The sequence below is a fragment of the Pipra filicauda genome, unplaced genomic scaffold (genome assembly GCF_003945595.2).
Source record: "Pipra filicauda isolate LSUMZ 115617 unplaced genomic scaffold, ASM394559v2 scaffold422_size665910_pilon, whole genome shotgun sequence".
Lineage (NCBI taxonomy): Eukaryota > Metazoa > Chordata > Aves > Passeriformes > Pipridae > Pipra > Pipra filicauda.
The window spans coordinates 56,224-70,385 of record NW_024104557.1 but is presented as its reverse complement, the minus strand read 5'-3'; the positions used below and the strand labels follow the sequence as shown (position 1 = coordinate 70,385).

Here is a 14,162-nt window from a genome sequence, read left to right as displayed (position 1 = left end):
GGGAGCCAATGTGGGGCAGGTGATGGGAGACACAGCCTGGATCCCTGTAACTCGGCCCACCCTGGGGTTTTGCACTGGAGCAGATGAGAGATGTCTGGATTATTGGTGCTGCCAGCACAGCTCCAGCTCCAGCAGCACCTCCTGCAGTCATTGTCCCATCCCAGCCTTCTCCTTGCTCAGAGCTTTCCCCCCACGATCCCACTGATCCCCCTCAGCCATCCAAGCCCTGCCCTTCCCACAGAGCTCATGCAAAGTGGGAGAAGCTCACACACAGCATTCCAGAGGGGCATCTTCCTAGCAGGGGAATAGGGAACTAAAAAAGCCCCCACAAATGTCCCCCAGCTCTTCTGGTGTGGGAGACTGTCCAAGGGTACCACAGAACCAGGACACCATGTCCTGCTCCGTGACTGTGGCGCCCGCTCCTGATTCCAGAGCCCCCTGCCAGGCTGGAACGAGGCCATCCTTGTGCTCTGTCCTATGACCTTAATTTGATGCTGGCAGGAATTGTCCTCTGAGACAAACCAGAAATCTCTGAGACAAGTCAGAAATCATCTGCAGTGTCCCTGGATCCACCTGGCCAGGAGGTGTTTTAGGAGATGAGATGCCCATCCCTCCAACACTTCCCATCCCATTTGTCTCTGAGCAGTGTGATCCTCCCTGCAACCACTCTGACCCTGCTTTTAGGTCAACTTAGCCAAATTTCAGGCCACTAAAATGGCCTGAAAGAGAGGCCAAAGAGAGTTGTGTCTCTCTGCATCCCACAGAAAGGGAACTGTGTCTCTCTGCAGCCCACAGTGCAGGTCTGTACAGGACCTGTGGGGTTTAGGGATAATCAGATCAGCTGGATAAACTCTGTGCTGAAGATGCCCAAAGTTCAGGTTCAGCTGCAAAAGTCTCCCTGTGTCTGTTCTTTGACCTTCAGGGTGGGCAGTTGTGCATCTTGGCCATCACCTCTGCAACCTTCCTTTGCCCGAGGAAGCCCCTGAATTCCCCTGGTCCCATCTTTCCACTGGCACCAGAGTTGAGGAGGGATTGTCCACCTCAACATCAGCTGGCTGGGAGCACAGGGAGCAGCTGAGCTGTGTGTCCCTGCCCCAGGGAGGTGGGTTTGGATCCCATCCTCTGGGTACTTCCATTGTCCATCTCTCCCTGTGGGATTCCTGAGACCAGGGCATGGGTTCAGGCTCTGAAAGGTGGGAGCACAACTCTTATCCACAGGGAAACATGAATGATCTACCTCCAAACTGGAGTATTCCCTGGAGCTCCTCTGAGGGGCTGCTTTTCCTCACAGCCTTCCCTCTGTGGATGGGGCAGGTCAGGCTGGCTGGAGATTCTGTCCTGACATGATGTGCAAGCTCAGCAATTTGGGAACATCCAACAGCTGCACAGGCACTTTCTGAAGGAGAGAAGCCACATCAGAGGGGCTTGTCTGGTGTCAGAAAGGGAAGTGCAGATCTTTGACTCAAAAAGGGGACATGAACTGGGTTACTGGTCAGCAAATGAACCTGGAGCTGTTCCTCTCTCACCACCAAACGAGCCCATCCCGGCACAAGAAGCCTTTTGAAAGGTGAAGAATCACAGAATGGTTTGGGTTGGGAGGGACCTTAAAGATCATCTCGTTCCAACCCCTGCCATGGGCAGGGACACCTTCCACTAGACCAGGTTGCTCCAAGCCCTGTCCAACCTGGCCTGGAACACCAGGATAGGTGAAGAAGGCAAAGCTCAGCCTGTCCCAGGTGGGCTGGGAAGGGCTGGGGCACTGCTGGTGTGGGGGCTTGTCCCAGGCCAGCTGAGAACCCTCCAAAAATGGTCCCCCTCAGCAGTTTGGCTGATGCCACTCTTTGTAAGAAAGACTTGTCTCCAGGGACAGCAAGTGCCACATTTGGTGACTCCAGATGTATCCAGAGATAAAATGTTCCTTTGTCTTTAGGGCAGGAAGGAGATTTTTCCCCATTCCTTTGTTTTATTCAAGCTTCAATTTTTTTTTTTTTTTATCTCAGAGAAGATAAAAAGAATTAAAGTCCCATCCCTACAGTGCTGCAGGCACAAAACTTCCCTGGATATGGGCTCTTCTGCAGGGATCCCTGCAGCCACAGATTGGCATTAATGATCTGGATTTGCTTTTGGGATTAAAAAGAAAGAAATCTGTGAATGCAGACTGTGGCTGTTCCTGTGCAGAGGGGAATGTTGCAGCTTCGTGATTCAATGCCATCTTGTGATATTTAGCATTTTCCTAAAAGGATGAACATACAATATGAATTAAAAAAGAACCCCAAACAACAAGAAAAAAACCCCAAGTCTGTTCCTAGTATCCATAGTTACAGAGAAAACCTGGAAACCCTGAGGCTGATGGGCTCTAAAATTTGTACCACAAAGAAATAAAATTAAAAGCTGTGACATTTGTTGCTTTTACATTTATTTTTTAACCTGTAAATGCTTCACACAGACTAAATTTTTCAGCTGAAATAGAAGCTGGAGTTTTCCTTGATTAGATCCAACCTTCTGTGATCCGAACAGAAGGTTTTCAATCTAATTTTTTTTGGCCTTTGCCTTCAGGTGGAATGGCAAAATTAGGACAAGCTCACCCAAATGAGCAAGTAATTATTATTATTATTCCTTCCATGTACAGCCAGAGTACCTGGGAGCTCTTGTGCTACTTCAGAGCATTTTTCATGGGGAAAAATGCTGCATAATGCATAGGAAAAGTTTAACAGAAAATAGGGAATTTATTTTTTTGAAAGTCAAATAATAGGTGGATGTTCCAGATTTTAAAAAATTACAAAAGTAGATTGGCCAAAGCAGCAGGAAGCAAAACATTGAGACCATTCTGCCTCTGACAGAGGGGCAGTGGGAGGAGGTGTCCTTGCCCAAGGCTAGTTCTGATGAGGGACTTGCATATGGATCATCATCATCCCAAAGTTAGGAGCCCAAAATCTCCAGTGCTGCCCAGTATTTTATTGTCTTTACAATTTTACCACTATTTTACTGCCCTGTGTTTTGCTGCTGATTGAGCCAGACTGTGGTGGGTTAACCCCACCTGGCAGCTGAGCCCCACAGAGCCCTCACACGGCCCAGGGTGGGATGAGGGAGGGAATCAGAGGGGAAAAGTGGGAAAACTCATGGGTTGAGACCACAGAATCATGGAATGGGTTGGGCTGGAAGAGGGATGAAGGATCAGATCATTCCAAGCTCTTGCCAGGGGCAGGGACACCTTCCACTAGCCCAGGTTGCTCCAAGCCCTGTCCAGCCTGGCCTTGGACACTTCCAGGGATCCAGGGGCAGCCACAGCTTCTCTGGGCAACCTGTGCCAGGGCCTCACCACTCTCATAGGGAAGAATTCCTTCCCAGTATCCCATCTATCCCTGCCCCTGGCAGTGGGAAGCCATTCCCCCTTGTCCTGTCACTCCAGGCCCTTGTCCAAAGTCCCTCTCCAGCTCTCTTGGAGCCCCTTTAGGCACTGGAAGGCTGGAGGGAGATAAAGAATAAAGACAGTTTAATACTTAAACCCTGGGGAAGGAGAAGAGGAGAGCACAGACTGTTCCACCTCTCCACCAGCTCCCTCAGTCACCACCCTCACCCAGGACATTGGGGACAACCCCCAGCTCAGCCACGACACACGAGGGTGTTCCCTAAATCAATGCCAGAATAACTCTTCCCTCCCTTCCCCCTCTTTGGGATCTATGAAATGTGTGTTATCACATGATTTATGAATTCTCTCAGTGAAGTAATTTTGGGGGCACAGCCCTGACTTTCTTCCCCCTCCACTTCCCCAGACACAGATTGAAGCAGCAGCACAGGTTTGAACTGCTTTGTTTATAAACCATCCCAACAAATGGCCCCAAGCAATTGCATTCCAGGGTTCAAACTGTTTCCTTGGATTTTGTGAGAGGATTCCTAGAAAACACAAGATGCTCCTTAATAAAAAGATGTTGATATGATGCAACTGGGTGCAAAGAAGAGGAATGAGAATGGTGGCAGAGGATTAAGGCAGCAGAGCAGCTGCTGGCAGAGCTACACGGTCACATCTTCCCCCAGCTGTGCCCATTTCTAACACAAATCTCTGCAATTCTTTCAATATTGTTGATTTTATTACGAGAACAGTTTAAGACAGAACAGCAAAATCTTGGTAAATTCAAGTAACTTTTAAAATGTAACAATGAGTCGATAATTAAGAGACTTTACAAGCCTCAAGTGTCAAGGAGCCTCTTTGCTGGTTGTGGTTGTGCAACACTGAGGATGTGCTGGTCTCTCACACCAACATGTGGTGCTGCACTGTAACTCCACACTCCTGCACTCCCCTATCCAGCAGCAGTGCAGAGATTAAATGGAAATATGTTCCCTTCCATTGTTTTATTGCTGTCTCATCCCACTGATAACGTGGCTTTTAGTCTCCTCAAGTAATCTCTATGTTTGGCAGAAACAAAACCTCTTGCCCTCCCCAATTACTGTTTATCCACATAAATCCTGTTGATTTCAGAGAGGAGAATTAACAAATTATTAAAAAAAATAAATATTCTTATGCAGGAAATATACTGACCCCTACAGTTAATACATTAGTAATCATTTACTTGCAGCATTAATTGCATGACTCAGAGTGTCTCAAGTTTTTATTTAAAAACCCCCAAACATCCAGAACACAGAGGCCACAGGGTGGGGGTGTCTGAGGCCTTCAGACACTCTGAGCTGGCTCTGACTTCAAAGGATGAATCATCAGAATCTGGTTGGTATCAGCAGAACTGGCCTGCACAATAATTGAGGCCAGTTCAGCCTTTCCCTGGAGGGGTTTCTGTCTCTTGGCTACAGGAAAATGATGCAGCTTGTCTGCAAGCAAACTTTTTATATTATTTAAACAAAGGAAAACATATTTATATAGCAAAGGTTGTCTGAAACAGCCTCTGGAAGTTTTAACAACAGAGCAACTACTCCTTCCAGAGTTTCAGGATATATTGCAGTGAGAACAAAGAGTATTTTCTTTTTATTCTGTCCTTCCAGTGTGGATACAGCAGATAAAACCTATTTTCCTGGGCTGTATCCATCACTTCCACGAAGTTTAACAGCAGAGCAAGAATTCTGAGTGCAGTGAAACCTGAATCTATTTGACAGAGACATCAAAATCTGCAAACAATACAAAGTCCGGGTACAGTCACACAGGACTCACTGCTGAGGTATAAATTACTGATATTCCTGGGCTACAGCTGCATCAGAGTGTTACAGCCCCATCAGAGTGCTGGCAGCCTCTGCTGCACAATCAAATGTCTTATTTTATCCCAGCTCTAACAGAGTGAAAAGCAAAACTTCTGAGAAGCCTTGCAGCTGAGGCTTCAAAAGCCCATCCTACCTTCAAGCACCTCCAGCGAACTAGAGAGGCTCTTGTTTGCTTTTAATTACGGGGTTTATTCATTCAGAGGTCAAACTCCTGCTGTGCTTTTCTCAGGCCACAGTTGGAGCAGCAGCTCTGCTGTCAGGCTGGAGGTTGATGAGGGAGTTGCTGGCCTGGGCCAGCTCGGAGATGGAGACTCGCCCTCGCTGTTTGATGAACTGCGCCACGGCCGCCATCTCCTCCGGGGTGATGTAGATGAACTTCCCTCTGTCATCAATCACACCTACGGGGGGGAAAGAAAGGGCCTTGCAGTCAGCACTTCCCCACAGACATCAGTCACTGCTTTGGGAAGGGACCTTCCAGCTGCTGAGGCAGCATTTCCTATCTGGGGCAGGCAGAGACAACGTGCCAGCAGTCAGTCAGGCTTTTATCTGCTGGCTGCTGCCGGGGCTTGGAGCGGGGCTGTGGCAGTGGCCAAGTGCCACAGTGAGACCCTTTTTGTTCAAAGTAACACATTCTTTTCACTGGGCACAGCTGGCTGGGAGTTCCACAGCTTCAGCTACATTGTTCTCAAAGAATCATGGAATATCCCCAGTTGGAAGGGACCCACAAGGACCATCCAGTCCAGCTCCTGGCCCTGCCCAGGACACCCCAACACGCCCACCCTGTCCCTGAGAGCATTGTCCAAACCCTCTTGGAGCTCTGGCAGCCTTAGGGCTGTGCCCACTGCGCTGGGGAGCCTGTTCAGTACCCAACCACCCTCTGGGGAAAGAACCTTTTCCTGGTATCCACCCTAAACCTGCCCTGGCACAGCTCCAGCCGTTCCCTGGGTCCTGTCCCTGCTCACAGAGAGCAGAGATTGGAGCTGCCCCTCGTGAGGAAGCTGCAGAACCTGATGAGCTCTGCCCTCAGCCTTCTCCAGCCGAACAAGCCAAGGGACCTCAGCTGTTCCTGATATGGATTCCCCCTCTAGACCCTTCACCATCTTTGCAGCCCTCCCTTTTTGGTGCTGGTGTTCTGGGCCCGGGCAGCTGGTGGAGAAAAGCAGAGCAGGGAGATCCAGGAGGGGATTCAGAGCCCCTGTGGGGCCCAGCTCAGCCTTTAAAGCTTCCCCTCTGAAAGGGAATAAAGCTCAGCTTCCATATTTCAGTTGCTCCAACCAGACTGAGAATAGCTCTCTCTGTTCTTATACATTACACCAAGGCACAGCCTCCCTGGCATGACTTCTGGGACACAGACACAGCCAGGGCAGTTACACATCTTTATCCTTTAATTCCAAGCACTCTGAGGTCATTTGAACAGGTACCCACATGTACCTGCCAAGAGAGTTGTTCCCCAGCCATGACCACAGGCTCAGGTCACTAAATGTTTGTGCTGGCACCTTCCCCTGCTTCACCCTCAGAAAGAACAAGACTGCCCAGCACTAAACCAGACTTGTTCAGACAGAGAGCTCCCCACAGGCTCAGTCTCTGCTCACATTCCAACTTGGACCGTGTGGGTACGTGGCTGGGAACAAGCACTTCACTTGCTCCAGCACCCTGGAGTGCTCTGGGATGTTTGCTTCTCCCACAGTGTGCTGCATCCCAATCCTGGGCTTTAGCCACCAGGCTGGCAAACCACCCCAAACTATTCCAGGGATCCTTTCAAATTCAGATTTCACAAGGCCCCATTTGCAGCTGGCTGCTCAGCAACCCCCAAATGCCTTCAGGACATGGATAAATAAATAAAATATAGGTAAATATCGAGTTATCAAGTTCTACGAGGATCCTTAAAACGGGAATGACACTGGAAATCTCTCTCTGCCACAGGGAAGGCACATCCTGCACCACCACCTCTCATCCCCTCTGTGCCTTGGCTGTCACCTGTCAAAGTGCCATCTGCCATCAGGTCCTGGATCCTGTTAATTGCATCCTGTGCAGAAGAGAAAAAGGAACAACAAACTGATCAAAAGGGAGGCAAAAAACATTTCACAGGTTCAGATAAGCTACAAACAGAGGTTTACATCTAATCCCTCAGTGTTAAGGGCTTCAGGGAAGGACACCCATCACTATTCCCACACAGACAGATGCAATAAGCCCTTTGGTCTTAGAATTTTCTTCATTTTGGGGTGTTCAAGTAACTTCACCACCCCAAAAGGAGACTTTAATTGCTGTTGCCTGACTGTTTTAAGGAACAAGGGGTGGGAAAGGCTTTTCCCAGGGAAAGGCTGAGCAGTGCCACTGCAACAGGCAAGTTCCATGAAGCACACTGAGGTACTTCTCCAAGAATCTTGCTCAACACAGTTTTTTTATATCTTTTTTTACCTTTTCCTTCAAACCTTTTCCTTCAAACCCCTTTTACCAATCCAAAGCAACAACTTGTTGAATCTATGGCTGGGTTAATTCTATATATAGTTCCACTACACCTTAAGTATCTAAGCCTTGGTTTCCACAGTTCTGCCTCTCTGCCTTCCCTGTGTTTATGGAACTGCAGAGGCAAATTACAGTTTAAATTTCAACCCTGAGTGACTCACTGCAAGCTTAAATGGAGCTCTGGTTTAAGAGAGAGGCAGGGGCACAGCAGCCTGGACTAAGGGCAGTGTAAACTGCTCTGAAGGCACACCCCAGGAGCAGATCAGGTACAGAACAGAAAACATTGCTCCACTTTCAGATTCACAAACGCTGAGGGATCCATTAACCAGCAGGCAGCTCTGAAAGGGCCACACTGAGCACTTTTCACTGCAGCAATCTTGTAAGCCAACAACCCTTCACTGCCTGGCTGGTACTTCGATGAATGGCCACATTTTTAGGGCTGATTTTGCTGATCCTCACCAAAATCCAAGCATTTTCACTAATGCTCAGACACTTCCACAGACAGATCCTCATTTACCTGTTATCTCTCCTGTCCTTTTAAACTCATTGCTTGCACTTGCACCCAAAAGTCAGTACTTACACCCAGAAAGTCAGTGCTCACCTGTGTTCTTAAACCCAGATGTGAAGCCAAGTCCTCCAGCTGGATAACCTTTGTTTTCTATGGGAACAGAGAGGAGTTACACACAGATGATGCATTAGCAGGTTGCCGTATTTTTTTTTCCATTCAAATAACAAATTGGATTTACCAGACAAAGCAGAACCTGTCACTCTCACTAACTTTTCCAAGTAAGCACTTTTTTTTTTCCTGATGAAAAACTCTCAAGTTACTTAAACCAGTGAGCTCTGTGGAAAGATTGAGTGCCCTGACCCACTTAGGGGAAGACTCAAATCCATTTGCCAGCTTTTATCCTGGACTTTTTCTTACATTAGGATGAGCACAATAAACAGCCATGGACCTGTTCTCCTGGCATTTGAGTTTCTCAGCTGCTAACTTTAATTTCCAGTGTGCTTTATCAAGATCCTTTTTTCTATGAGAGATGTTTCAAAGTACCTTTTAAAATCATCACTGGAATATATCAGCACACACACGAAATCCAGCCAAGACTGGCAGCATTAAGTGCTTTAGACTGTGTTACTAATGTCATGTGTATTAATGCCACAATAATCTTCCTAAGCAAGCAAACACCTTATTAAAATTGTCAGTGTTGGAACTTCAAACTGTCATTTTGCTTTTGACAGAGATTCTTCCTGCAGGTTTTATCAGTCAGGGCACAGTCACCACTGCTCACATCTGTTTTTATGCTTCTCTGGAGCTCCAGAGAAAACACCTGGTGTGCTCATCTGGAGCTGCTTGGTTCCTGTTCTCTTCTCTGCCAAAGCTTTAGGGACTCATCTGTTTTTAGGTGTTTGTAAGGAGCTTGGAAAACACAAAACTGTCGAAAAGTTCAGTTAATATTCAGGACCACATTCCTAAAATCCATATATATATGGCCAACAGGAGCTGCATCTCCATTAACAAACGCAATAGTTCAAACAATAAACTCATTTGTTTCTTGGGAGTACGACTGGAAGGACACTGAAGAAATCAAGGGAGGCTGGAATAGATTAATCTCTTTTCATTAATAAAATCAGACCCAAAAAAGCCCCCCACAGATTTAGTAGTAGTGAAGTTCGATGCAGCCAAGCTAGAGAACTGAATACCATGGACTGAACACATGGAACTGGAACCAGTCCATGGAATTCAGTTCTCAGAGCTGGGAACTGCCAACATTCGTCACATCTTCTTTTAAAAGGACTGGGGGGGGGGGGTTGGTGCAAAGCCACATAAACAAGAAAAACAGGACTTAAACCTTCACTTAAAGATATTCACCCTCAAGGACCAAGTTTAGTGGAAGCTTTCCAGAACAGATCCTGCTGTGAATAAGAGCCCAGGGGGTGGGGTGGAATTAGGATGCATTCCCCACACACATTCTGAAATATAACGACAATGTGAGGTCCCAGGGGAATCAAACACTTCACCACATGCTTCATGTTCTAGAAATATGCTTGATTTCCATAGAGCAACATACACACATCCATATTTTACTGAATTCCTTTAATTTTAGGTGTGATTCTGCTGCCGTCCTCGGCAAGGGATGAAACGGAGCAAGAGGCTGCATTTTACTTCCAACACCCTCAGGAATGAAGCACGGGGAGATATCTCCAGTCAGTTCTAACAGCACAATAAGTTATTCAACAGAAGAGCTAAATTCAATTTTACTTTTTAAAAAATGCCAATTACTCTTAATTTATACATTTTTCAGACAGCTCTGAGCAGCTCAGCGCCGCTTCCTGTCAAGAGTTTCTGTGAACAGAAGATGAGGGCAATACATAATCTATATATTAAGCACACATTCAAGATTAAAGAAAAATACTTAAAGTGATGCCCCAGTTCTGCAGCTCATCTCCACAGAGGAAATCAGGTGTTGAGGCGCTTCTGAATTCGGTTTTCAGACCGAGTTTAACTTCTCTGACGTCAAGATGAAGTGACTAATCTAAAACTAGACACGTGTGTTAAACCCCGAGCTGAGACTTTGTGACTAATCTGTTCCACCACAACCACCAGGGCAATGGGCAGAACCTGACCCAGCTGTGGCATCCCTTGGGAGCTCTCCAAGTGCTCATGGAAGATCCCGAGGGACACTGAAACCTCCTCTTGTTTTACCTGTGTTATCCTAAGGCACAGGAGCAGAGGGAAGCCCAGCAGAGCTTTGGAAGGACTCCACACTGAGCTCTTAGCCCTGCCTGGCAATCCCTCACACCCTAAGGAAACTTACCCGTGAGGCAAATCTGTTTTTAAGTCCATGAGGGAAATCCAGGGTTTTGCTGGGATAACAGACAAGCAAAACTGGCCCAGAGTGCGAGATTTTGGATTACAAAATGATTAGGACTTCACTAAGCATACAGGTGATTTGCTTACTAAAGAAGCCTTTCACACACACACCACACATCCTGAGAGTTCAGTTTCCATGGAAGGAGGAAAGGGATTCATTAGGACAGAAGATTTGCATAAGATTGTTGGAGTATGAGGAGAAAAATGCATCTGACCTTTGATACAGCAACAGTGGAGAGCAAGGCACTTGTCCTTACAGATCAAAAGCAGAAATCCCCATGAACACACCACAGGCTTTAAATACCCAACCTCACAACATGATGAAAGGGAGACTAACACACCCTGTTTAAAACAAGTGATCTTCTTATCAAATATCCCTGCCAAACATTAAGACAACTTTGCGAGGACAATCACACAAAAAGTTGGGACTGACCTTTCCAGGGCAGTGTTTGAGGCACAAACACACCCTGGATGGCAGCACATGCTGGTACAGCAACTCTCACTCCTGCTGAGCTCAGATGCAGAGATTGTTTTCTAAATCAGTGGCTGATTTTCACAAACAAAAAAGCCTGAATGTCCCAAATCCCAACCTCCAGCAAACATTAAACTTTGAGGGTGATTCACCAGGCCTGTCTTTATAAAAAGAGGGTAAGAGCCACATCCTGCTCCAAAAAGCCAAGACAGAGGTGTAATTACAAACCCTTTTAACAGCTCGAGATGGTTAAGTAAATAAAGCTTATCTAAGGTATCACTTTTGTTACTTGCTGAATATTTAAGCAAATCAAGGAGCAAGTACAGATGTCCCTCTTTGACAAAAGGTATTTCACAAAATCTAACAAGTAGGGAGGGAGGTGAAAGACCAATTGCAGCTTACCTTAACGTATTCCAGGAATTCCAAAAGAAAGCTGCGAGACTGGACACAGCAAGGAAAACAATTGTTATTGTAAATTCATGAACATTAAATGCATCACAAACTCGCTGAGTGCAAACATCATAGAACGGTTTAGACTGCATAATTCTGAAGTTTTAACTGCACGCACCGAGATACCGAACTGGAAATAAAGATTATCTAAATTTAACCTTATGAGGGATTTATGACAAGTATTTTCTAAGATGATGTGGCTCAGGTACAATTTAAGTGTTTTCTGAAAGGAAATCTTTGCATCGTTTATTCTTCCCATCACACACCCCCTGAAATAACCATGAGTTTGAACTTCATGAAGTTACATACGGACACTGAGGGTGTTTTGTAGAGAGGTAAAACCCACAATGACTCAGGACACAGCTCCTGCAGATGCCAAACGTGGAGGCTCAACCCTTTTACAGAGCCAAGCACCTGAAATCCGGTGCTTTCATGTGAGCAGCTCCATTTCCAAAGGCAATGCAAACAATGTGCACTGAAGTTAAGAGGAGATCAGGTTACTCCGCAGCCCTGGAAATCAATCAAGCCTTAATTAACTGCTTTAGCTCTGGACTCAGGAGCTTAATTTTCAGCAGGAGTTTCGGCAAAGCAGCCCCAACAACACAAGGCAGAGTCAGCTTTGTAACAGGACACTGAAGTGCTTCATCCACCACAAGGCAAGGGTGGCTTGTCCTTTCTGCAAGGCCGCTGTCTGCATGTTCTCATTTCTGAATATGACTTTTAAATCACCTCCAATTAAAGTTCTAACTCCCCACCCCGACCAAAGTTAGCTCAGGTTGACATCCAGGCATGATCAAGAGCCTTCCAAGCTCTTCAAGGCGAGGAACACCCTTCTCTCTTCTCACATATAGAAAGATTTATTTCTTCTTGACAGGCAGCTGTGAGAACATGGGCAATAAACACATTTTCCAGCTTTAAAGGGTGCCTAAAGTGGAACAATTTAGTATTTAGGTATAAACTCATCTTCTAACAGGATAGGCACAGATTTTTGAAAGAACTTTCAATGGAAAATCTGCATTTTGCTGTTCTCTGCACCTTAGGAAATTCCCATCACCATCTCTTTGGGTTAATCCTGGTGAGATGGAGGAATTTTTCTTAATGGGAAGGGGTCCACAGTGAGAACCTGTAATGGGCCAGGATTGCTTGACATCAGGCACAAGCCCCTCAGCTCAAAGCCACTCTCAGTCACACTAAAGCAAATCCATTTAATTCAACAGGGTCACTTCAGCAGAGGAGCAAATTCACAGAAGGGTGAAATAAATCCTTCTCATGAAATGCAGTGGGCAGCTCAAATTTGGCAGCTACAACCCCAAGAGCAAGTCCTGCATTTGATGGCAAATAAATTGAGTCTAACAGGTTTTCAGCAGACAGAGCAGAGAACTCTGCCTCCCACAACAGCAAAACTTCTTCAGGTTTGCTGTGATATTATACCAAGTCTCACATTTCAACCACCATCCCCAGCAGCTCATTTGCAGGCAGTCACAGGAGAGCATGCAAGGATGTTTTGCATGAGTTTGAAATATTATCATTTGCAACATTAAATGTATGATTTTCCAGAGCATAACCCACAAGTACCCAGGCTGTGTCCTGTGAATTCTCTTAACAAAAGTTTTTTAAGACAAGAACTTGGTTTTTCATTTGATTTCACAGCAGGTCTGTTGGTGGAGAAAATAAGGCCAAACCCAAGCAATTGCCCCCAAGATCTGTGGGCACCACCAAACTCCAAATTTAGCTTTGTGGGCTCACTCTCTATGGGTGATGACAGTAAAACATTATCTAAATTCCAAAAGGAGTTTTATTTCAGCCCTTGGATGAGGGAGGAAAGGACTCATTTCCAGTGATATGCATTTCCCTTAGCACTCTAAACTAACTCATAGGGGTCTGGTATGAGGAACTGTAGCATTCCCCAGGGAATATTCCAGGTTAACCTGTGCCACAGACACAATTTAGCTCTCACAAGCAAAAACCTTTGGCTGACTCCTCCTTTCCAGTTCATTTTACAGGAGACAGAATGCATTGAGTGCAACAAAGAGAAAGGAAACTGCAGAACCAGCCCAGCACATACCTGTTCCTCTGTCATTGACTCTTCAACCCCTTCCTCTTCAACTACAAAACTCTCCTTCAGCTTCAGGTACTCTTCATACTCTCTCTTCTCCTCTTCTTCCTTTGCCTTTCTTTTTTCCTCTTCCTGGACAGAAAAGATGACAAGGGGTCAGTCTGCTCCTCCCCAAGCTGGGTTTAGTTTTAAGTGAAGCAGCAGCTTCTTTCTCTGCAGTCAGGAGATAAAAAGTTTTTTAAAACGAGTTGAAGTTCTCCCTTGGTGGCATCACTAATTTCACAGGCCACCCTTGAGGCAGTGACCATCTCACACATGGTGTGAGCTCACACCAGACACCAAGGCTGGCTCTCACCAGGTCTGAGAGAGGGCACAAAACCACTCTTAAATAGCAACCTGCTGGCTTAATTTGCATGAATTTGCTTCTTCTGCAGATCCCGTGACAGGAAGTCCCTGCCCCAACTGCACTTTGATGCAACAGCCTCATTTTTTGGTAACTGGCCCCAATTCTGCTCTGACACTTGAGCACACTGGGAGTGACAACAAGGAGTCACACTGGTGTCCACCTGTGCATGGGAAGAAGCTCCTTCTGTAAAAGTTACAAGTAAAATCAAGTTTTCAAGTAAAATCTCTTCCTTATG

At 46.2% G+C, this 14,162-nt stretch overlaps 1 protein-coding gene across 1 annotated transcript in view; it reads right to left on the bottom strand.

The window, feature by feature from the left end:
* Window positions 1–4,066: 4,066 nt before the first annotated feature.
* DDRGK1 (DDRGK domain containing 1) overlaps window positions 4,067–14,162 on the bottom strand; it is a 35,722-nt gene continuing 25,626 nt past the window's right edge. The window contains exons 5-9 of the mRNA XM_027712657.2: window positions 13,531–13,653; window positions 11,418–11,456; window positions 8,273–8,329; window positions 7,183–7,231; window positions 4,067–5,603 (exon numbers count right to left, since the gene is read on the bottom strand). Coding sequence (XP_027568458.1) covers window positions 5,431–5,603; window positions 7,183–7,231; window positions 8,273–8,329; window positions 11,418–11,456; window positions 13,531–13,653 — 441 coding nt within the window. The 3' untranslated portion in view covers window positions 4,067–5,430. The remainder of the gene's footprint in view (window positions 5,604–7,182; window positions 7,232–8,272; window positions 8,330–11,417; window positions 11,457–13,530; window positions 13,654–14,162) is intronic.